Source organism: Prunus avium, chromosome 1 (genome assembly GCF_965620075.1).
Source record: "Prunus avium chromosome 1, drPruAviu1.hap1.1, whole genome shotgun sequence".
Taxonomy (NCBI): domain Eukaryota; kingdom Viridiplantae; phylum Streptophyta; class Magnoliopsida; order Rosales; family Rosaceae; genus Prunus; species Prunus avium.
Window position 1 is genome coordinate 50,643,465 of NC_142284.1, and position 21,795 is coordinate 50,665,259.

Below are 21,795 nucleotides of genomic sequence, written 5' to 3' on the forward strand. Positions count from 1 at the left end.
ACAATCTACCTACCGGTTGTTGAACAAACATCAATCTGGTCAAACACCGTGAAGTTTGGAGGAAATTAATGAGCGGCAATGCTAATCAAATCTTTGCTTGGGTTCAAAAAAATCTAACAATACTCTGCAGTCCACTTTCCCACCTAAGATATTAATTCAAGCTGCCAATCCAAATTTATGATTTTTCTTTTTGACAAAATCCATATTTATGATGCTAAAATTAGTTAATATACCCTTTTATCAATAAATTAGTATATTTAACCTAAAATCAATTGATAATACGGAAAATTACCAATACCATAATATTGCTTGTTAAATAAATATGGGATATTACTCTACACACATCATTCTTTTTCATTTTCTTTTTCTTTCTTTTTTTGCCGGCCATTCTCCATTCCGTAAACGTTGTGATCACTTGAGCATCACTGCCATGCCAAATGTAATTACCACCCCATTTGGAAAAGTTGTTCTCAAATTTTCATCATTTACTCCACGTGAATTGTGACCCAACATAAAATCACGGACTCTGCCTCTGCTCACACAGAGTAAGCAAGCAGCAGAGTGAGACAAATTCCACATAGAAAATGGCCACGGTTTTATCGGCTACTCTATTTTCTCTGTTGCTAGCAACCCAATTCAATGTAGGCGCTTGTACTGGCAGCAAGAACATCTTCATCCTCGCCGGCCAGAGCAACATGGCAGGACGAGGAGGCGTCAATGGAAGCAAATGGAATGGCAATGTCCCGCCCGAGTGCCAGCCCAAATCGTCAATCGTCCAACTCAGTGCTCAACTCGGATGGGAACAAGCACATGAGCCGCTCCACGCTGACATTGATGTGGGCAAGACATGTGGGGTTGGGCCAGGCATGGCTTTTGCCAATGAGGTTCTCAGAGTCAGGGGCTCAGGATTTGGGGTCTTGGGTCTGGTTCCCTGCGCTGTGGGTGGGACGAGAATCGGTGAGTGGGCTCGAGGGACTCGGTTGTATAACGAGTTGGTGAGACGAGCCACCGAGTCAGTCAGGGACGGTGGAGTTATCAGAGCGGTTTTGTGGTACCAGGGAGAGAGTGACACCGTGAACAGAGTGGATGCTGAGGGGTATAAAGGGAATTTCGAAAGGCTTGTTATGGACCTGCGTTGTGATCTTAAGAACCCAAATCTTCCTGTCATCCAGGTTTGCATCATTTGCTCTGTTTTTTTTTTTTATCTTAGTGTAAACTACTTTAGGGCGGACTCACTCTATGTCCAACTGGGCCTCACGCCTACAATTTGCTCTTGTTTTTTTACCGTTTAAAAAAAGAAAAGAAAAAAAAAACTAAGTTGTTTAAAAAAGTTTATGCAGGAAATAATACTTGTGCCAAGAATTTTTCTTTTTGGTAAAGATTTGAAGTGCCAAAATCATCGCCGAAATGTATTGTTGTGACATGCATGGTGATTATGGATTGCAGGTGGCATTGGCATCAGGAGAAGGGCAGTTCGTAGATGTGGTGAGGAAAGGTCAGCTGGATGTTAAGTTAGGCAATGTCAAATGTGTTGATGCAAAAGGCCTGCATCTGAAAGAAGATCACCTCCACCTCACTACCACATCTGAGGTCCACCTGGGGATCAAGTTAGCTCGTTCCTTTCTTTATTCTTTTGGGCATCACCTGTAATCTGATGTGCCAGAATGGTAACACACAGAGAAATGTACCCCATATTGGAAACTTCTTAAAATTTGCAGTTCCTAATTTGTAGAATATTTATTTCCAATATATAACTATTATTTTTGTTTGAGGACGAGTAGTAGCGTAAGTGGTTAAGGCACTTCCCTCATCACTCAGTGATCTTGGATTCGAAACCCCCTACCACTTGTAACTTTGACAACAACAAAAAAAACTATTATTTTTTGTTGTAACTTGTGAATACAATTTGGGTGTCTAGAAACAATTATTGGGTTGGCGCTCCATAAAATCATGGGGAGTTCACTATTATACCCAATATATGGGCCAAAATTATAAAAATACCATATATGAAATGAACTTTAGAAACACACCCAAAGCTCATTTACAACATAACAAATTGGCTTTAAACTTCTTATAAATTACAAAACTGTCATCGATTTCTTAAAACAAGTCCAACCGCAAAACCTCATAAAAAAACTCAAAACACTCAATAGGGCATCAAAGTAATTTAATAATATAAAAAAAATTAAATAGAGCCAGCTGTTATTTTTTGGGTTTGTTTATAAAAATTAAATGGTGTATGGTTTATTTATATTTTTGGTGTTAAGAATGAGTATATTCGTAAATATCTTTAAAATCAATCATTATTGACCTATTGGGCCTATTTGAACCTTCGTGGCCCTTGGAAGATGGGCCTTCATTCATATGGTTATGGGCTTTTCAGTTCATTTATCCATTAGCAAAAAGTTAAGGTCGGCAGAAGAATCAAATTCCCATATTATATAGCAGGTGCAAGATTGCCATTGGCTCAACGATTACAAAATCTTGTGGTGAATTAGCCACCGTCACAAGTTCACATGCTTGTTCTGTAGACGATTCAGATGCGTGGACACCAAACGGACAGCTCACAGGGCACGTGTCAGCACCTGGTAGTCTTGAGGTCGACGAACTAAAACTATATATGTATGTGCCCTTGCCCACTGATTTCATTTCATATAACTAACTGTCAAAGTTGAATTTTGCAACATGAGTACCCCGAAAGTATAGAAATTTAACCCTTAGTTTTCCTTTAAGCCATATGTTTTTTTATTTGTATTTGGATTCATTGTAGTTTTGAGTTGATTAATTAGGTTGGGTTTTGCAGGCAACTGAAGAGAAAAAGGAGCAAGGTGGAGTGGAAATCAAGGTGGTGGACACGGTTGATTATCGATCACCGGCAGGGGAAGACAAAAAACCCACGAAGGAGGAGGTGGAGGTGATTCATGAGACTAAAGATGGGGCCAATTCAGGGACTGGAGGCGGCGGAGTCCTTGCTGGTGCAGCAGCTGCAGTTTCAAATGCCTTTCAATCCGCCAAGGATGCCGTTTCTGGCAGTGCCAAAGATCAGAAGACCACTAAATGACTGAGACCATCTGATCATATCATTACATTAATGTAACATGTGCTTCTTGTATTGGAATTTGGATGGAGAATAAAGACTGTTTTGATTTGAATGTTTCCAACATGCACTCAGTTTTTTATTTAATTGATTAAAATGGCTATCATAAACTAACCTGAAATGTACAAAACAACACCATCATTTGGGAAGACATTGTCTTCTTGGAGCACCTGGATTACACTTTAGAGCATCATATTCCAATAGGATAGAGGATTAGACATTTTTATTTCGCCCAATATAAAAGACGATTAGACATCAGCCAGGACACAGCCTGGAGTCTCTCTCCAGTTTAAATTCCTTCCACCACAACCGAAGGGAGAAAAGGGAAATTGGACAAGCAAAAACAAAACAAAAGGAAGTTTGGACAAGTTTTGACATGGCATTGGCAACCATTAAATCCCCATTTTCTCTCACCCCCTCCTCCTAGAACAGAAGAACCACTAGCAGCAGCTCCATCAATATTCATCTTATGCTGCATGATGATGGGCGCACTGTACTAAACTCTCAGTACCTATGTGCCTTCTTTATATATTCTCACCTTCTCCTAGGTACACCGGTTTGTGTCCCATTCAACCCACTTTCTTAATAAGTTTATACAAACACACAACCCATTAAGTTAGTAAGTGAAATAATTCAAATATTAACATGACCCACGAGATTAATGGTTAACACGACCCGACTCGTTACATATGTTTAGAATTCTAATCAGAGCCAGCCTTGGCCCAAGGCGACCAAGGCTATAATTCAGGGCCCAAATGTTTTTTTTAAAGCCTATGTATATGATTATCTAAATAAAAGTTAAAAATAAAAGAGAGAAGCCAAACCGCTTAGAAGGAGCCGTACATGTACCAAAAAGGAAGCCAAATCAATCACTTTTTATATTCTCACTGAGAAAGCAAAGTCAATTATTAATTATATAATATAAAACAAAATAAACAAAACATGGGGAAATCAACAGACCTTCTTAGCCCCCCATAAAAAAAACCCAAAAAACCCTTGCTAACGTATCAGACCTTCTCAGAAGTTCATAACACAAGCAATTTTTTGTTGTTGTGATTCTCGTCTCCTCCAACACAGAGTTGGAAAACAAATCATCCACAAGCTAGAACAGTGCCTTTCTTTGAAGGTAATTTTTTTTATAAATAGATATAGATGTATAAATTTTTTAAATTGTAATTTGTAATACATATCTTTATTAACTTTTCTTCTTTATTATTTGATTCAACAGAAAACTTGGATGAGATTCTTGTTCTTTATAATTGGAAGTTTCTTTATTATTTGCTATTCTTATTTTGTAGGTACATGTGATGATTGTTTACTTTGATTAATTGTGGAGGATGAAAAGAAGATTGATCAAATCAAGAAAATGCTTACGGAGATTGGGGGGAGGAAGCATGTAGACTCAAATGTGTGATTTTTGTTTTTGAATGCAATGTTTACAATGAGGGGTACTCTTTTTCTTTTGTTTGGGGTTTTTGTCCCATTGGGTTTTCCCCAAATAAAGTTTTAATGAGGCTCCAAAGTGTTCTTCCTTATCTTTTGTAAATTCTTTTAATTTTAATAAAATTAATTAATTCATATATTTTTTAAAAATAATAGTGTTTAATTTGTATAAAAGGGCACACTTGAGAAAATTTGCCCTGGCCTTAGGAAACCCATGACCGGCTCTGATTCTAATTAGTATAAATAATTGTGTTTTCAATAACAACATAAGTAGAATGCATTTTACAAATAAGTTCATTATTCAAACATATATAAGAAAAATATTGAAATTACATAGTCAAGAACTTCAAAATAAAATAAAATATTATAACTTAATTTCTTAACAAGCTACTAATGTGTTTCGTGGGTTAACACGAACATGATCTATTTTCTTAATACGTCACACACTCGTTATCAACACGGCTTGTTAATACTTAACACGAATACTGAATCTTTTTGTGTTGCTAGAGAAATTAGCTAAAAGTGGAAAATTGTTAATCATTAAAGTGTATTGATTTCAAAAGAAATCGACAAGATTCACTTATACATTGAAAAAATCTGCTTCCAAATGTGATTTTCAAGAGATGATCATAAATAAGAATCATCGGACTCGATTTAGCTCTGGTGAAATAAGTACGGGCGTCAGAGGGTATGAAGAAGTTGTGAGGTGGATAGTAATAGCTTCGTATAAAAGGCCAAGAAAGATCCAGCCAAGTTATGGCCTACCAACGCTGTCAAAATGAATCCTAAGTTGTCTAGAACTCACGCGTGGATGGAGTATCTTCACATGCTCATATCCTTTTCTGCTGTTTCCTTTTTCCTTTTTCATTTGTCATGAGAATAAAAGGGAAAACATTTAATTTAGTAGGTCAACTCGCTTTCAGGTCCTCCGATCCTCTGGCTTTATCAGGCTGTGGTATCAAACAATAGGAAAAAGATAAATCACCATTAACAATTTGACAAATACAAAGCCCTACAACTTTTCAATATTTCTTCTGTGCGTTGATGATAAATTCATTTGGCAACTTGTGAGAACAAGAATTTTCTGTATACCCTACCAAAAATAATGCACATTTCTTTCCATCACCAAATCTTGTTTCTCATAGATTGCCCCAAAGAATTCAAATCTATTATCTCAACAAATAGTCCTTTTCATTTCATTCAATAGTGCCTCCATGGAATTAGCGGTGAAAATGATGCAAGGTGTTTTAAAATCATAGGCACGTGTATGTGTTTATAAAGACTAAATTGTAGCAATAGTCTCTAAACTAAGACCCGACTTTACTTTTTATCATTAATCTCCAATAGTAGCTATATACATATGATATACATATTTTATCTAACCACCACTTTTTCTAACCAATGATATACATATTTTAGGGGCAAATAAGACTTTTACCTAACCACCACCTTTTCAACCGCACGCCAACACCACCCCTCGATAAATGGTGACGAGTCTTTTGGTGATTTATGGTGTTATGCTAATACTAGGGTTTCAGCAAACAAGTCGTGGTGTGGGGGTGATGGAAAAAAATTATTTCTAATATTTGATATGAATTTCTCAACTTGCCCTTCATTTTGATAGAAAAATTAAACAAAATTTACGAAAAAACCAATAATGCAACACGATATCTAATAGAAGGACAACCATAATAATTTTTAGAAGTGATGAATGAAAAGTAAAGTCGGGTCTTAGTTTAGGACCATTGCTACATCTTAGCCGTTTATAAATGCTCAATAGTTCGTGTATTCAAATTTACACATACCCTATAGTTTGGTGTTTCCTGTAGTTGACCATTTATAAAATTACATATAAGATGATAGGCCTGTATTGGGAACCATTTGTGTTTGTTGTTTGAATATTTGAGTGTTCTTTTTACTGAATTATGTACATTTATGAAACTTATTTTGACATTTGGTATGTGCTAGGTTCTTTAGTTTTTCCTGCTGAATCCAACCATATAAAGAATATAAAATTTGGATTAACGGTTAGAAAGTTACATATCAAAAATGAGACAAAGGTCGAAACTAGAAAATGTAGGAAATTCATCAATTCCTCTCTGACCTAAAAGTGCTACAGTACCCGGGTGATAAAGCAGTGGTACATGAGTGGTACATGAGTGATACAAAATGTTGATTGTGTTTACCTTTGGTTTCTTGTTTTGTATTTAAATAATAAAATAAGTATAAATATCGAATCGGTACGAGTTTCCGTCGAGTTAGGGATATTGTTACCCGTTCACCAAACTAAACATTTCAGTACGGATCGGATTGGAATAGAATAATTATAATTAAAAAATAATTATTTAACCAAACCAGACTAAACTATCGATACGGTACAATCGGTACACGGATAACTCGGATGAGATATCCACCCTATAAGATGGTAATAAATTGCTAATAAAGGAACTAATAAATCAAAGTTTACGAAAATGCTCTGGGCTTTTATTTCAAGATTATCAGTAAAGTGCATGGCCCACTTAAAACTACAACTTACACCTAATGTGGCATGCCTTTCCTGATTGTAGAGAGCCTCCTGTCCAGATACAAGCAATGCAGTATCCAGAACGCCACCACCACCAACAACAAAGCAAATCCAGAAAGAGAAGCCTAGATACAATTATTTCAGTATCCAAAGCAAACCCAGAAAGCTTTTCACTTTCAAAGTCCCTCACTGCTCCCAAATCCCAACCTCCATGAACCCATCCTCAGTTGCACAGCCCCTAAACATCCCAGTACAATTAAACCCACATGCTACTTCCCCTTTGTTGGACACCGCTATGAGCCCGGCCTTCCCATCATCAAGCCTCTCTTTGATCACAAAGTCCACAGCCTCCTGTAGGCCCAGGCCCTTGTATTCCATCACAGCTGCCACCTCACGCGCCAGTGTACCGCGAATGATGGCCTCGCCCTCTCCCGTGCAAGAGACCCCGCACAAGTCACCCGCATACGTGCCAGCACCGATCAGGGGTGAGTCACCAATGCGGCCCGTCATTTTGTTCATGAGCCCACCAGTGGACGTGGCCGCAGCGCAGTGCCCCTGGTTGTCCACCACCACGCAACCGACTGTTTCAGGAGCGTACACGCTAATGGGGAGCCCGTTCATGTGCAACGGGCTCTCCACACCTGAGCTGCAACTCTCCATTCCAAGTGGAACCCTGTAATCAAACTGCACGTGACAAAAATTAAGAGTGGTTTAGTGTCACTCATGGTCATGGACCATACAACCATAATATTAAATTAATTTAATGAAAGATTAATCAAAAGATAAATAGATACCAAGATGGTGTTGGCTTCCTTTGCTAGCTTGAGCATGCCCACATTTTCCTCGGTGATGAAATATTCATTTTCCACAAGCTCAACTCCCTAGCACATGACACCAAATCCCATAAAGATTCCACAGAGAAAAAAGAAAGGAAGATCTTTGTCCAGAAAAATATGTATTAAAAATAGTAATATTATTATTAAATTGTTTTTTACATCCAATATTATTATTAAATTGTTGGGTTAGGAGATCTAGTAAAATAGTTATTTAAACAGACGTGTGGCACTGGAAAGAATAGGTGGAATCTTCGCACTAGATTCCTACACCTGCTGAAAAAGACATGAGTATTTTTCTTTCTTTTTTTTCTTTTTATAGAATCAAAAGAAGACTTTGGTTCTTCGATTTGGTATTGATAAGTATAGGGACCAAAGTGTAAATATACAAACCTGTTGACGGGCGAAGTCTTCGGCGCCGGAGAAGGCGAGGTAGGAATGAGGGGATTTCTCCATGACGAGGCGTGCCAGCGAGATCGGGTTCTTAACGGTGGTCAAGCCCGATACGGCCCCGCATCGTCTCTTGGGCCCATCCATGATGCTGGCTTCCATCTCCACCGTCCCTTTCTCAGTGAGGGCCGATCCACGGCCGGAGTTGAAAAAGGGATCGGTTTCCAATTCCCTCACCTATTTTACACAACAAAAATAGTCAGTAAAATGCCATTTTTGCAATACTCTGTTCACTGTACACTGGTGCATAAAAAATAATAATATAAAAAAGTCCAGCATGCATGATTGAGCGCCAGCTAGCAGAGTAAAATAAGGAGTGGACAAAGTAAGCATGCAAACTAAGACAAAACTAAAAACTCGGAAACTTAAATGCAAGGTTTTATTCGTTATGTCCGGGAGAATTTTCGGGACATGTTTGGTTACAGAGAAAACCCACAACGCAAACACAAGAAATGAGATTGAAAAAAAAATCAAACGGATTAAGGAATGGCTAAAAAAAGGTATGGGATTTGATGATAATTGAAATGTGGAGAGAGAGGGACGTACAACAAGCTCAACAACATCAATGGCGGCGAGATCGGAACGAAGAGCAGAGATGCCGAGATTGAGGCAGCGAGTGAGGAGTTGTTTGGCCTGTTCCTGACGCTCCATCGGGAGATTGGGATCCACACCAGCGCCGCCGTGCACAGCGATTGCCCACCCGCCCATTTTCTCTCTCTCTCTCTCTCTCTCTCTGTCTGCCTGTCTCTCTCTCTCTCTCTCTGTGTCCTCTTTCTGGACTTGCGTTGCTGTCTCTCTGTTTCTCTCGCTCTAGCTCTCTCTCTTCTGTTGTGGCTGCGAGTATGAAGGGGGCTGATGGGGGTTTATATAGGCGCTGGCGGACTCCAAATGCCCTTTGGACCCGGATCTTAAAATTTAATTAAATTAGGTGGGGAATCTTCTGTTTGGAACAAAAAATAAAATTGCAAAAATGAAAATTAGGATTCTTTGTTACAAAAACCGAGATAAAATAAAAAAATGGGGATTCCCTGCATCGCATTTGTGTCTGTGCCTCGGCCCACCACATGTTGCGGGAGGTCTTTTTTTTATTTTTGCCCTTTATTTTTTCTTTTCTTTCTAAGCTCTGCCTTTTCTAATCTGTCCCACATTCAAATGGCGTCTTTTCGTGAAATTCGTGTCGTAGTCTAGAGAAGACCACATTTTTACGTACATGCACGAGTTCAATTTAATTTGGTGTTTCTCTACAATTTTCTCTTTTCACTTATGGCACGTTTATTAATCCGTAATTAAATTAAGAGGAATTGAATTAAAAATGAATTGAATTGAGGAGGAGTTGGATTGAGAAGAATTATATTCTGGATTCAAAATAAAGTTGTTTACCAAACCATATGGATTGAGGGAAGTTAGATTTTAAATTCCTATTGAAGTTGTTTACTAAACCATATGAAATTGGGGTATGAGTGATACTAACTACTAAAATGTCATCGTTGTTGGGTTAAAGTAGATGACATATTTGGAATTTTGAAAATTGTGTGAGAATATAATGGGTAAAAAAAATGAATTCTTAATAGGTTAATTCTCCAAGAATTAGAATATCACTTTCCACCCAAGAATTGAATTCCTCTAAAATCAGGAATTCAATTCCTAATTTTGTGTGGGCCCAACTTACTTTTCAATTCCTTAATGTGAAGCAAACGCATGAATCCCCCACAGGTGGAATTCAATTCCTGATTATTAAACACACCATTACTATACTAGTTGTTTAAACAAAAGAGACCACCTTGTAACTCTTATATTCTAGACATAAATTCACCTATTCTTTTAAATTTTATGAAAAACTCAAATTTGAATATAGGTTAATAATGGTTCTAGTATTATAAAATAATTACAAACTATGTCATTTACCTTAATTGTCAAATCCCTTATTTTTAGCATTTTATTTACTTTGAATTTCGAAACCTATTTTTGGGCACTCACTTTGAGGTTAAAAGTCTCTTTGTTATGTTGTAAATGGACTTTGAGTGTGTTTCTAAAGTCTATTTCATATAGGGTTTTTTTTAATAATTTGGGACCCTATATTTGGTATAATAGTGAATCTCCCAAAAAATAACCGACATATCTAATACATGATAGGTAAATTGTTAAGGACATATTTATGTAGAAAAAACAGGTACATAGTTCTTAAACTAAAAAAAAAGATTGGTACATTTACCCTATATTAGATAGGCAAAAATATATAGGTAAACTATTTACCTATATGCACCTATATTATATAGGTAAAAATATATAGGGAAACTATTTATCTATATGCACCTATATTTTCCAGGTCCCTAATTTCCATAGATTATATAAGTAAATTATTTACCTATAATTCTTTATGTTCTTCGCTAAGACTATGTATATTAATTTACCTATATTTTTAAGTACAATGATTTTCTTATATTTTAAAATATAATTTAAAATAGATGCATAATAATTTTGAATTTAAAAGAATGGGAACATTAATCTATAAGCGAATTTTTTATTTTATTTTATTTTAAGGACATTTCCTATTGAGAGGAGCGATAGCATATTAAACTCACACACACTACACAGATGCTAGGACTTGAACCTAGGACTTTGCCTGAGGGAGTAAATACTCCAAATCACTACACTAATTAAAGAGAATTGGTAACAATTTATGGAATGAAAATTGAATATATTGCAGCAACCAAAAAAAGGTTTCCCAAGGCAAAAGAACACAGAGAAACTAAATTGATTGTAAAATAAACAAATAAAAACATTAAATGTCACCATTTTTGAAAAAAAAAAACATTAAATTACATCAAATCAGTTCAAAAATAAAGTCTATTAATAAATCAACACAATTATCGAGGAAAGGTAAACTGTAATGAGGGGTATTTTTGGAATCTAAAAACTATAATAAATTACATTTGTAGCTTAATTAGATAATTGTCTTTGTTGGATCCTATTTATCGGATTTTTCTTATAAAAATCAGGGTTTTATGTATAGAAAATAAAAGTGATGTGTTGTAGGCAAGAAAACAATGAGTTTTGAGACAAAAAGATAAATTTACTATAAAAAAGAATACTTACTATACTAATTGTCACTAGAATCAGAAATATTGAACATGCAAATGTAGGGTCGGCTGCAAGGGCGAACCTATGCTATGTACAACTTGGGCTATAGGCCATCTTAGTTTTTTTCTTTTTTTATAGTTAGTGTTAATGTTTAAGCATACATGATGAAAAGTTGATGGCATTGTTAGTGTAAAAAAGGCCTTTTAAATAAATAAAATAAAAATGATATGTTCTCATATTAAATTTATATATATATATTTAGAATCAATTCTATAAGTCTCTCTTAAAGGTTTAATCGAACCTAAAATCTAACACTCTAGTAAGATAAATCTAGTCTCCCCCATTTTAAAATGCTGGGTTCGTCTCTAGTTGGCCGAGTTGTAAAAGTTGAGCGAGTATTGAGTAAATTTTTACATTTTTCAGAATATGTTAAATTTACCGGAAGATGGTTAAAAGTGATCGTGTGTATCTATAATTTACTAATAATAATGGTTCATCATGAGATTTTTTTCCATAAAATAAGAAATCCTGATTTAGGGTTTAATTAACCGATATGCTTTGATGAGTTGACGAATTTCAAACTCATCAACTTCCCTAATCTGGCTTAAGCAGCAGCTTAATCGGGTAATTAGGTCTAGTCATAAACAACGATAAACAACGCAACACCTGCAGGTGGAGTTATTGTATTATAGGGAAAAAAATATTTGAGCCCCGACACTCGTGCAAATAAATACAAAGAGCTCTTCCCAAATTCTTACATTGAACGTGGGCTAATAATTTGAGGACAAAAATAAAGCCTCGGTCGACTAACCATTTTGTTGCTTTCTCCTTCTTGTGATATTTGTTTAGGCTTCCCCATTTGCCCTTTCTTTATCGAAGAAGAGTTATTCTAATGCCTTTTTACATAAGAGGGTTTTCAATTGTTCAAATAATTTCAATTTTATTTATACGTTTGTAGTTTCGAAACAGAATCTTAAATGCAGGCATGTGCTTATTCCAGTTGGTTAGAGTGGATACGCTTCTTACTCAGCACTCGAGTTCAAATCTTTGTTCATGTAGTTTAGATTAATTTAAAGTAAATTATCACTTGTATCAAAACAGAATCTTTAATTTTCTACAGCCTTTGGTATCTTGAGATATTTTCATGCCTAACTTTAATTGAATATATAAATGTCATGATATTAATAGGCGAAACCTAAATATGCATGGTGCAGTTGTTATTCTCTTGTTGTTTAAATTTAAGTGACGTGTAAAATTTCTAATTTCAAGTGACCTATGAACTTCTAATTTCCCGTGACTTTCCTTCTTTCTACATATTTCTTTATAGCAAGGTAGGTGGGGCGGGCCTGGCGGCGGACCAAAATTAATTTCAAAGGTGGTGGTCCCTCCGATGCCGTATTTTTGTATTTGGTCTAAACATATATTATATATTATATATATTATCCCCACATGACCATTATCAATTTAATTATCATGTGATAATGAAATGATAAGAATGGTGATGATTGGGTAATCTTGCTTAGGCTGGTGACAAAGTGAGGATGTAGCTCTTCAGATATGCATAAGGCTCATTCAAACATTTCAGCTAATTAGCGTAAAGACTAAATCAAATTGAAACTCTACACATTTGTTTTTTTTTTTTGGTTTGAACCACAAGGTAGTCCTAGATGGGCCCCAATTATGAGTGGCACCTTTAAGCCTTAACCACAACCCAGACTAATCCCCGCTCACACCGGGTCGGCCCGTAAAGGGTAAAGTGCTGGCCAAAGTGGTAACTCCATACGAGAGCAGGGATCGAACTCCTGACCTCTCTTAAGGAATGAGAGTGCTGAACCACTCACACCAGCCACCTTGGTTCTACACATTTGTTATTTCGCAAAGTGGTATGCATGCAACTTTGATTTAATCTATGATTAGGATCTCAAGTTTTATTTGTATAGAATTTTATTTTCAACAAATTCCTGACCATAAGATTAAACAAATACTAATTGACGAAGATAGATGCACTCCCGAAGTTGGGGACGAGACAGGTCACGTCAGCAACACATTTTAGTGTTCATGTACATTGCACCCACCCCACTAATTCCACTTTTTATACGTCGTTTGTCTTTTACTCTTTGGTGGAACATCAACAAATTGTGATAATTGTTGAAATGTCACATGAACTTATACATTAGTTTCAATTTGTCATTTTAAAGAAAATTTTAAGAGAAACGTTACCTAAAATTTTCTAAATCCATGATTTGTCATTTGACTTAACACCATCCAATTTTCCATCTATTTTTAAGGGTATTTTAGCCCTTTTATAACATTTATTTTTATAATTAATTTTCCCAAATTAAGCTAATACCAGACCCCAAAAAAATCTAAGTATAAAAGGTTACAAAAAATCTTGAAATGTAGAATCTTTGGTAAATATTAATTTGACAGACCCAAACTATTTTGTTTATAAGTGTTTCCAAACCTAATTACGCATTACATACCTGCCATCAAACTTAACATGAAATTTATGATTGGTTAATGATATGTAAGACAATGCTGGGTGTGTACAAACAAAACAAACCAAGTATTTTAATTACCAACTTTTCATTTTTCTTTCTGCCGACCTGTGTCCTAAGGTGTAGATGTAGTTTTTGGTTTTTAAATGTGAGGGTGTGGTGTGGCCACGTTATCCGTCTTGTACCTATGCTATATCTGTGGTTTATATTTCATCTTGGCCTAACTTTGGTATATAGGTGGTAATTTCCTTTTGTCCGTAGTTAGAAATTGCTGCATGCATCCTGTCTGGGCACGTAAACATCCATTTTTGGGATAACTTGTACCTGCTTCTTACTGTCCAAAAAGAGCTTTCTTTTTACTTAATTAACTAGTGCTAATCAATGATCTGCCTCTTAACAACTTCGGGTCATATGTCATCTAAAGTTTCAACTTACTTATCACTAGATTAATTATGGTGCAATTGGGATCCACATGTTCTATTTGGTGCTTATGAATTTTCCACTATATTCAAGCATGACTGTGTATGCGTCATTTCTTGCTAACTCACCTCACTAAGGTCATTGTTTGAGAATGACACTCATATTTGGATATTGGGTTTAAAACCCTCGTGATCTCAAAAGGCAAAGTGCCCGTTTGACACCTCTATATCTATACACACACTACACACCACATACAAAAAAAAGAATAGACTTATCATGCGTATCATTCAAATATATAATGATATGCAAAGCATATTAATGCACGTTATTATCACCTATTTTCAAATATGCATGCACATGGAGAGGTTTTTCGAAGAGAAGGGCAGTGTCTTAATCATTGACGCAAAAATGGTGGAAGCACATATAAGTTATAACACACCAGACAATTTGGAGGAAAGATTTACGCATTGACACATGATGCAATATTAAACAATATAACAATAAAGATTGAAACTATCAACATCAAGTAGCTAAGGCTGGCAGCTAGCTGGTTGTAACTTTGTTAATGGTAATGGAGGAGTATGCAGAACGCATTTCCAAACAGAAACACTTTTGACAATGGAGATGCACTGCAACTAGGCAAACATAATATAATAAAATGCAAAAATACTTTTGATGGGTTTGATGAGAGATGCATTGTAAATTGGAAAACGCCACGTCGTACATGGCTAGTGGGTTGGTGGGTGGCTCCTACGACTGCAGTTTAGAGTGTAGAGCCACGGAATCTTCAAATATGATACCTCTCTCTCCCTCCCTCCCTCCTCCTGCAATCGCTTTCTGGGGTCCACTGCTGAATTGGCAAAGGCTCCCTAATGGACCCCACTGTGCTTTGTTGTGCGCTCCAAAAGATTCGCATCACATGTTCTGTCCTATTCTCATGCAGTATCTCCCAACTTTCCGCTACTCATTCTTAAAAAGACAAAAGGACCCCCCTTCTCCTCCCCCAACAACAAAGTGGCTTCTCTGCCTCCGCTGCCCCCCAGTTAAATTATTTACTTAATTAAGATAATTTAACTACAAATGGGTTTTGTCCCCTGTGTTTTTTGGCCCCTAATCCTCTACAGTTGGCCCTTTCGGCTATTGTGGGGGCGCAAGTAAAGTTTCTTTTTCCTTTTAAACTCAGTGTTGTTAGAGACAATACTATTTTAACCACACCATGATAGGAAAATCAAAAGCTCATAATGAAATGGATCCATAGATCTTTGTCAATCATTTAACCTTTTGTCTACATTTTTTTTCCCAGAGTAAATTCGGAGGTACACAATAATAAACGATCTTAGCCATGAAAGAAACACTAAAAGAATCTATACTATAAGCTTTTTAGGTAAAAATGACAAAACAAATCAAAGACTAATCTCTTTTTTATTTTTTTATTTTTATATAAACAATAGTCTAAACTACAAGGGGAGGGGGTTTCTGTCACACACATACAACAAAGATGTCATCGAGATTCGAACTTGAGACCTCTGATATGCAAGTCAAAGCCCTTTTCCACTGAACTAGACCTGTTGGCATCACAGACTAATAATCTTTAGTGAGGATATTACAATTGCATTAGGAATATACGACATATGATACACCTACTAGATATACAAAGTAAACATGAAATTAGCTACATTGACTTAGGAAACTAAGATGTTACTTAGTCAACACATGTTATGCATAGAGAGAGTCATCCACAAACCCTAGTGCATTTTGGCTCCCACAGCCATGGCGATTGTGCGCAGCCAATATTTATAATAACAACCAATTAAAGATGGATTTAAGATGGCGAGAAGCGAGATCATATAAGTGGTGGATGTAAAAAAAGACCACTTAACTTGCACCTCATAGGAAACAGAGAGAAAGAAGAAAACAAAAGGTTAAGTACCATGTCAAAATTATAGACAAACCACTAAACTTGCACCTCATAGGAAACAGAGAGAAAGAAGAAAACAAAAGGTTAAGTACCATGTCAAAATTATAGACAAATGACCCTTGAAGTCTTCTTCGATCAATCTATCAACCACCCACCAGATATATATATATATATATAGTCCCATTTTATTGAGGGATGTCCTATAATTTTATTTTATTTTCCCAATTATCCAAATCTTTTATTTTTTAGGTCTTTATTTATAGATCATTCTTACAAAAAATTAGATAAATTGGAAACCGTTTCGACATCCAATTGTGTTCTTCAAAATTAATGAACACTGTGCTTCAAGAAAGTACTAAAATTTCAATAACTCAATTGAATGGTAAAATGATATCGGATTCAAGTAACTCAATTGAATGGAAGCTCTATCTATATATACGGTTGATTGGCGTTCCTAAAATAGGGTTTATTATCTTATTATTATCACCACTAGTATAGTAGTAGTGCGCGAAGAGCATTTGGGTTTGTTCCCTCCCTGTATAAAAGTAAAAGGCAACTTATCAAACAGCAAAACCCTAAATATCAACGGACGAACCAATAGAATTTGGTGCGTGCAACGGTGCAAGTTGCAACCACCGATATCACATATTAAGATAGGACATAAAGGACAGGTGCTATCAAAATAATCAAATATGCAAAATAAATAAGCTCTAACAAAACAATATTATAATGCTAGTGGGCGTGTGGGTTCGACGAGCGAAAATGACCAATTCGATCTGATTGACAAGAGGCCAAATTTCCATGCTAATCAATGTCACCAATTTGGGTCTTTACGATCTTTGAGTAGTTGGAGGACCTCATAAAATTCAGATTTTGAAAGAGATGGAACAAGCAGCTAGCAACAGAAAAATGGCCAACTCTCTCTCTCTCTCTCTCTCTCTCTCTCAGTGGGCACTGAGCTACTAGACTGAGACGAACATGGACCTTCCAGAACAGCTATAACCAAACAATACAAGTTTGGCCTTATTTCTTGAGCACTCTTCTGTGTGGTGTGTGTGCCTTTGTCGCCTGATGAGTCGACAAATATTCTTGACTCTTCGACTCTTCGTTGAGGCAATTCAACACACAGACAGGTATGGACAAGTGGGAGGCAGAAGAGAACAAGCCCAACATATTCCTCACCATATCTAATTTCATGCACACTAAATGCTTAAATTTACTAGCACCCAATATTTTGTATTAGATATTTAGCATATTTTGAGATGGTTTTAGAACTTTTCGCACTTTCTCCTTATCATTGGTACTAGACTTTGCGGAATGGGCGACCTATAGACCGGATTAAGATGATATATGGAAATATTATCGAGTTGTTTAATATTTTAAGATGAAGCATTGTGCAATGTTGTGACCCACTATCCGCATTGCAAAAACAACGTAACTTGGGATTGTTTGAGTGCTTGTGGAGTACCATTTGTTAAATTTCAAAGAGATGAGCTAGCGGCCCACTATTAACAACACCGATATTGTTCCTAACTTAACCATCTACAAAGTCCAGTAAGTGTGAGGTTTTATCACAAAAGGTCTCGGTAATATTAATAGTAGAACCATTCATTACATATTGTACTTTATTTAGTCAAGTTTTCGATATGAGACTTATATTCTTCAACATGCTCTCTCACGTGGGACCACCACATAGTGGGCCACATGTGGAACCCACTTCCAAGTTTACATCGGAGTCAATCATTTAAGCCCGACACGTGAACATCACGTATTGAGTAAGAGGTAGGGGTAAACATTCAAGCCCAACATATTGGGTAAGGATAAAGGCCAATTCAAGCCCAGTCAATCAACTTGCTCTAATACTATGTTAAATTTCAGAGAGACGAACCAACGGCCCACTACTATCAACACCGATAAGCATGTTTTATCGATTTTAGAAGCAAGTTTTATCCATGGCTCTTATAATTAAAAAAATGATTGTAGGCTTTGTCTGGACCGAAAAAAAAATTTGATGATTGTGGGATCTCTTCTTAATTTTCATGTGAGAGCCCAAGTTCTGTTGTCCAACTCTCTAACGGATTCCAATGGGCTTGATCATGATGCCCAACTCTTCTTGGGTTAGGCCATAACTCTACCTATGAACCTTGGATTGGTCAATTGTGTAGTCAAAGCCGTACATTCTAACAAAGCCCAATTCATGCAGAGAAGACTTGAATGAGTTGAAAGTAAATATCAACAGTTCTTATTTGACCAATTAGTTATCACAAGTACATTTCTTCTTTCATGCGGGCCTTCACTTCAATTCTGTAGGGCTCGTATTGATGGACAATTCCCCCGCGTTGGACCCCAGAAAGGTGAACTAATAACAAACTGGTTTCCTGAAAAGACAGAGCTAAAACCTCTTTCAAGTTTCAATAACCAGAGATCGGGAATTCGAATGTAAAACCTCTTTTATTATTAGAAAGAGAAAAATTGTTAAACTAATAGTTAGTTGGTATTTGATTAATTACGTTGAACCTTCAATGATATTTAAGTTTGTTTATCTTTAGTAATCAAGTTTTGTCCAAGTCAAATTGCCAATTAACATTCATGATTCATCCATATATAGTTGCCTGTTTTCTGCAAAAATAATATGTAAAATGTAAAAAATATCTTATACCTCGCAAAAGCGTATGGTAATAACAGGAACTGTAATTCATCCATCCAAGACGAAGAAAAGGGTGAAGGAAACAAACAACAGATAAGTTCAACAAGCATAAATGCTATATTGTCCCCATCTCTCAAGTCAAAATAAGAAAAAAGATTTACATCTCTGCTAAATTAAGTATACACAGAAACCTTGTCAGGGCAAACCCAAATGGTTAAGTTATTGGTTGCCACCAATATTAATTAACTAATCTAAACGCCTGCAGAGGTGTGGATCTACACAGCTAAAATCTACTAATATTGCATTATTTTTTCCCAGCATAGCTGGACACTTGAGGAGGCCTAAAGGTCATTTGCAGACTATCATTTCATGTATCTCATTTCAAGACAAAACCACTACCCTCAAGAAACGAGAATAACATTATTTTTGCTATTTTCGTTTTATGCAAGTTTTTCTGCCCAGAAACACAAAGGACTAGATACTGTACTTGTAAGTAAACCCTAACACTACACTCAGTTTCAACCCTGTTACTGTACTTGTAAGTAATTATATTTTTTTACCTTTTGAATTTCACTGTAAAAAAATGTTAACACAGCAAAATGTTAAAAAAACAGAATGAAGAATAAAGGGAAATAGTTACCTACCATACCAACCTAAACCAAACCAAGAAACAAGTTTAATTTGCAAGATTGGACCACTGCTGCTGCTGCTGCTGCTGCCACGGCTGCTGAAACCTGACCAGTACTCTATCATAATCATATTGTGGACCACTTTTGTACGGCCATGGCATTGGCCGCATGGTTTGGCCAAAAATAATGGACCCTTGTTTTATTTTGTTTTCAAAGAGATTATGTAAATACTTTCAAAGCATATGACCCAGCCAGCTCCATGCATCTTCCATAAAAACAAATTGGGAAGAACCAAAGGCAGTGCAGGGCTGTCTTGACTTGTTAAAAAGTCTGAGAGAGCCTCTGAAATCTGAATAGTACGTTTGGCATTTCAAGGGAAAGTGACACATTATATACCAGACACAATAAGCAGCCCAGACCAGTCCAGTTCAGACCAGCCCAGCCAAGCCCATTGGATGCCAATCCTGTGGTTCAGATCATATAGGATAAAATAATCCAACTGTCCTGCTGCTACACTCTGCAAAAACTGCAACCAAACCTGGGATTGATATGAATGATGATAAAGATGTTGCGAATTTAAACCAATTATTTGGATACATATTGGGATTTATGGGATAGATATATATATATAAGATAGATAGAATAGAAGGGTCGCTTTATCATTAAGCCACTCACGAGCAGAATGTGTGATTTTTCATAAAATTCATTCATCATCTCTGCCAAATTCATGTAATTTCAAGGTCCCATCTCAAAGATCTCTAATAATTTGAACCACAATGGGTCCACTGCATATAGATATAGCTGGGAAACCAATATGCGAAACAAAGCCGGGTATGTAGCTCAAGTGAATCAGACTATTCATCCCGCATTGTCCTCAACAGCGCTTGTATGAAAAAAAAAGTTAAAAAAAAGGTTGCTGGTAAAAATTTAATGGACTTAAAAACTGTGTGGGAGGGATTAATGATAATCTCTCTGACCCAACTATAGTTGCGCCGAATCAAAGGTGGAGGACGATGTTTCAATAATTTTAAACAAAAGTGAGGCCCCCCATAATAGCTTCTCGCATTGAACACCTCCAATATTGATTGGAATTTTTGTTCGCATTCTCAAGAACGGAACGGTTATAAATGATTGACAAAATTATTAATATGAAGGTATAAATTTTACAGTACTTGAGCAACTAGTCAATTGAATTGATATACAATTGTTGGAAAGAAAAAAAGAAAAGAAGAAAAGGGGTGAGCTTTGAGGAGTTTTAAAGAGGGCAGCAACCAAGAAAGAAGAGGAAATGTAATATGCTGGAACCCATTTGCTCTCTCTTTCTTTCCGGACTTTTACCAAACAATCCGTATGTTATCATTGTCTTTCCCCCCTTTTTCTTTTTAGGTTGAAAATACGCGTACAGTCTAATAGTCTATTGCCCAAAAAAGCAAGCAAAGTGTAAGGAACAACAAAGACATCTCATACAAAATCAAAAGATATTGTTCCCCGATTTCAGCATTCCCCCCACCCCCTTTTACCTTTTCCTTATGTTTTTTTTCTTTGTACGCATGGTTTTTTATTTATTTATCTCTTCATAAAAACTTGTATGAAACGAGAATAACACCGTCAAACTAATTTCTTCTTAATCTTCTAAATTCTCCACTTTCTTTTTTGGTTCCTCTTTTTCATAATTCCACCTTTCATCCACATGCTCTTCTTCTTCCACATAGACTAGGCCAAGAGATTTCTACTCAAGTGCGACACTTCAATGCAATATTCTATGTGTTATTATAGTTGCAATTACCAAATCTAGCAATAGATTACTTATATAGTATATGAGAAGGGTCAATATATATCAACGGAAATTTGAGCCAGCTTCTTATTTTATATTTACTCCGGCAATTGCGGTGCATTAGGAAATAATTAGGAGATTGATTAAATTGTACCTAAGTAAGCTCAAACACTAGGCATGCATTAAATTGTTTCTTGTGGGAGCTAGTAGAAAGCACATGTAGTGCTTATTGTGGGTGTCTTTTGTGAATGATTAACCACTATTAAGTGAGATCGATCGGTCCAATTCTTGCCTACAAATGTGGTGGGAGCAATCTAAATCTCATTTGCTAAGCAACACATATAGATACATAGTACAAAGGTCTTTCTCTATTATTTGTAGCTCTAGTTTATAAGAGAGACATTCATGCAACGGGATAGCACTTTTTGTTATCCCTGATAAAGAACATAATGACACACGGAATAACTTTTTCACGTACCAC

At 36.3% G+C, this 21,795-nt stretch overlaps 2 protein-coding genes across 2 annotated transcripts; one reads left to right on the plus strand and one right to left on the minus strand.

Moving 5' to 3' along the window:
- The first annotated feature begins 382 nt into the window (after positions 1-382).
- Positions 383-1,774, plus strand: LOC110761938 (putative carbohydrate esterase At4g34215). The gene is made up of 2 exons (XM_021964519.2): positions 383-1,172; positions 1,447-1,774. Exons 1-2 carry the CDS (start codon positions 585-587, stop codon positions 1,648-1,650), a joined length of 792 nt encoding a protein of 263 aa, XP_021820211.1. The 5' UTR covers positions 383-584; the 3' UTR covers positions 1,651-1,774.
- Positions 1,775-7,002: 5,228 nt separating this feature from the next.
- Positions 7,003-9,196, minus strand: ASPGB1 (N-terminal nucleophile aminohydrolases (Ntn hydrolases) superfamily protein). Its single transcript, XM_021964522.2, has 4 exons — positions 8,894-9,196; positions 8,291-8,524; positions 7,859-7,945; positions 7,003-7,748 (listed from the first exon to the last, which is right to left on the minus strand). The coding sequence occupies exons 1-4, from the start codon at positions 9,053-9,055 to the stop codon at positions 7,251-7,253; spliced, it is 981 nt and encodes a 326-aa protein (XP_021820214.1). The 5' UTR covers positions 9,056-9,196; the 3' UTR covers positions 7,003-7,250.
- Positions 9,197-21,795: the final 12,599 nt, after the last annotated feature.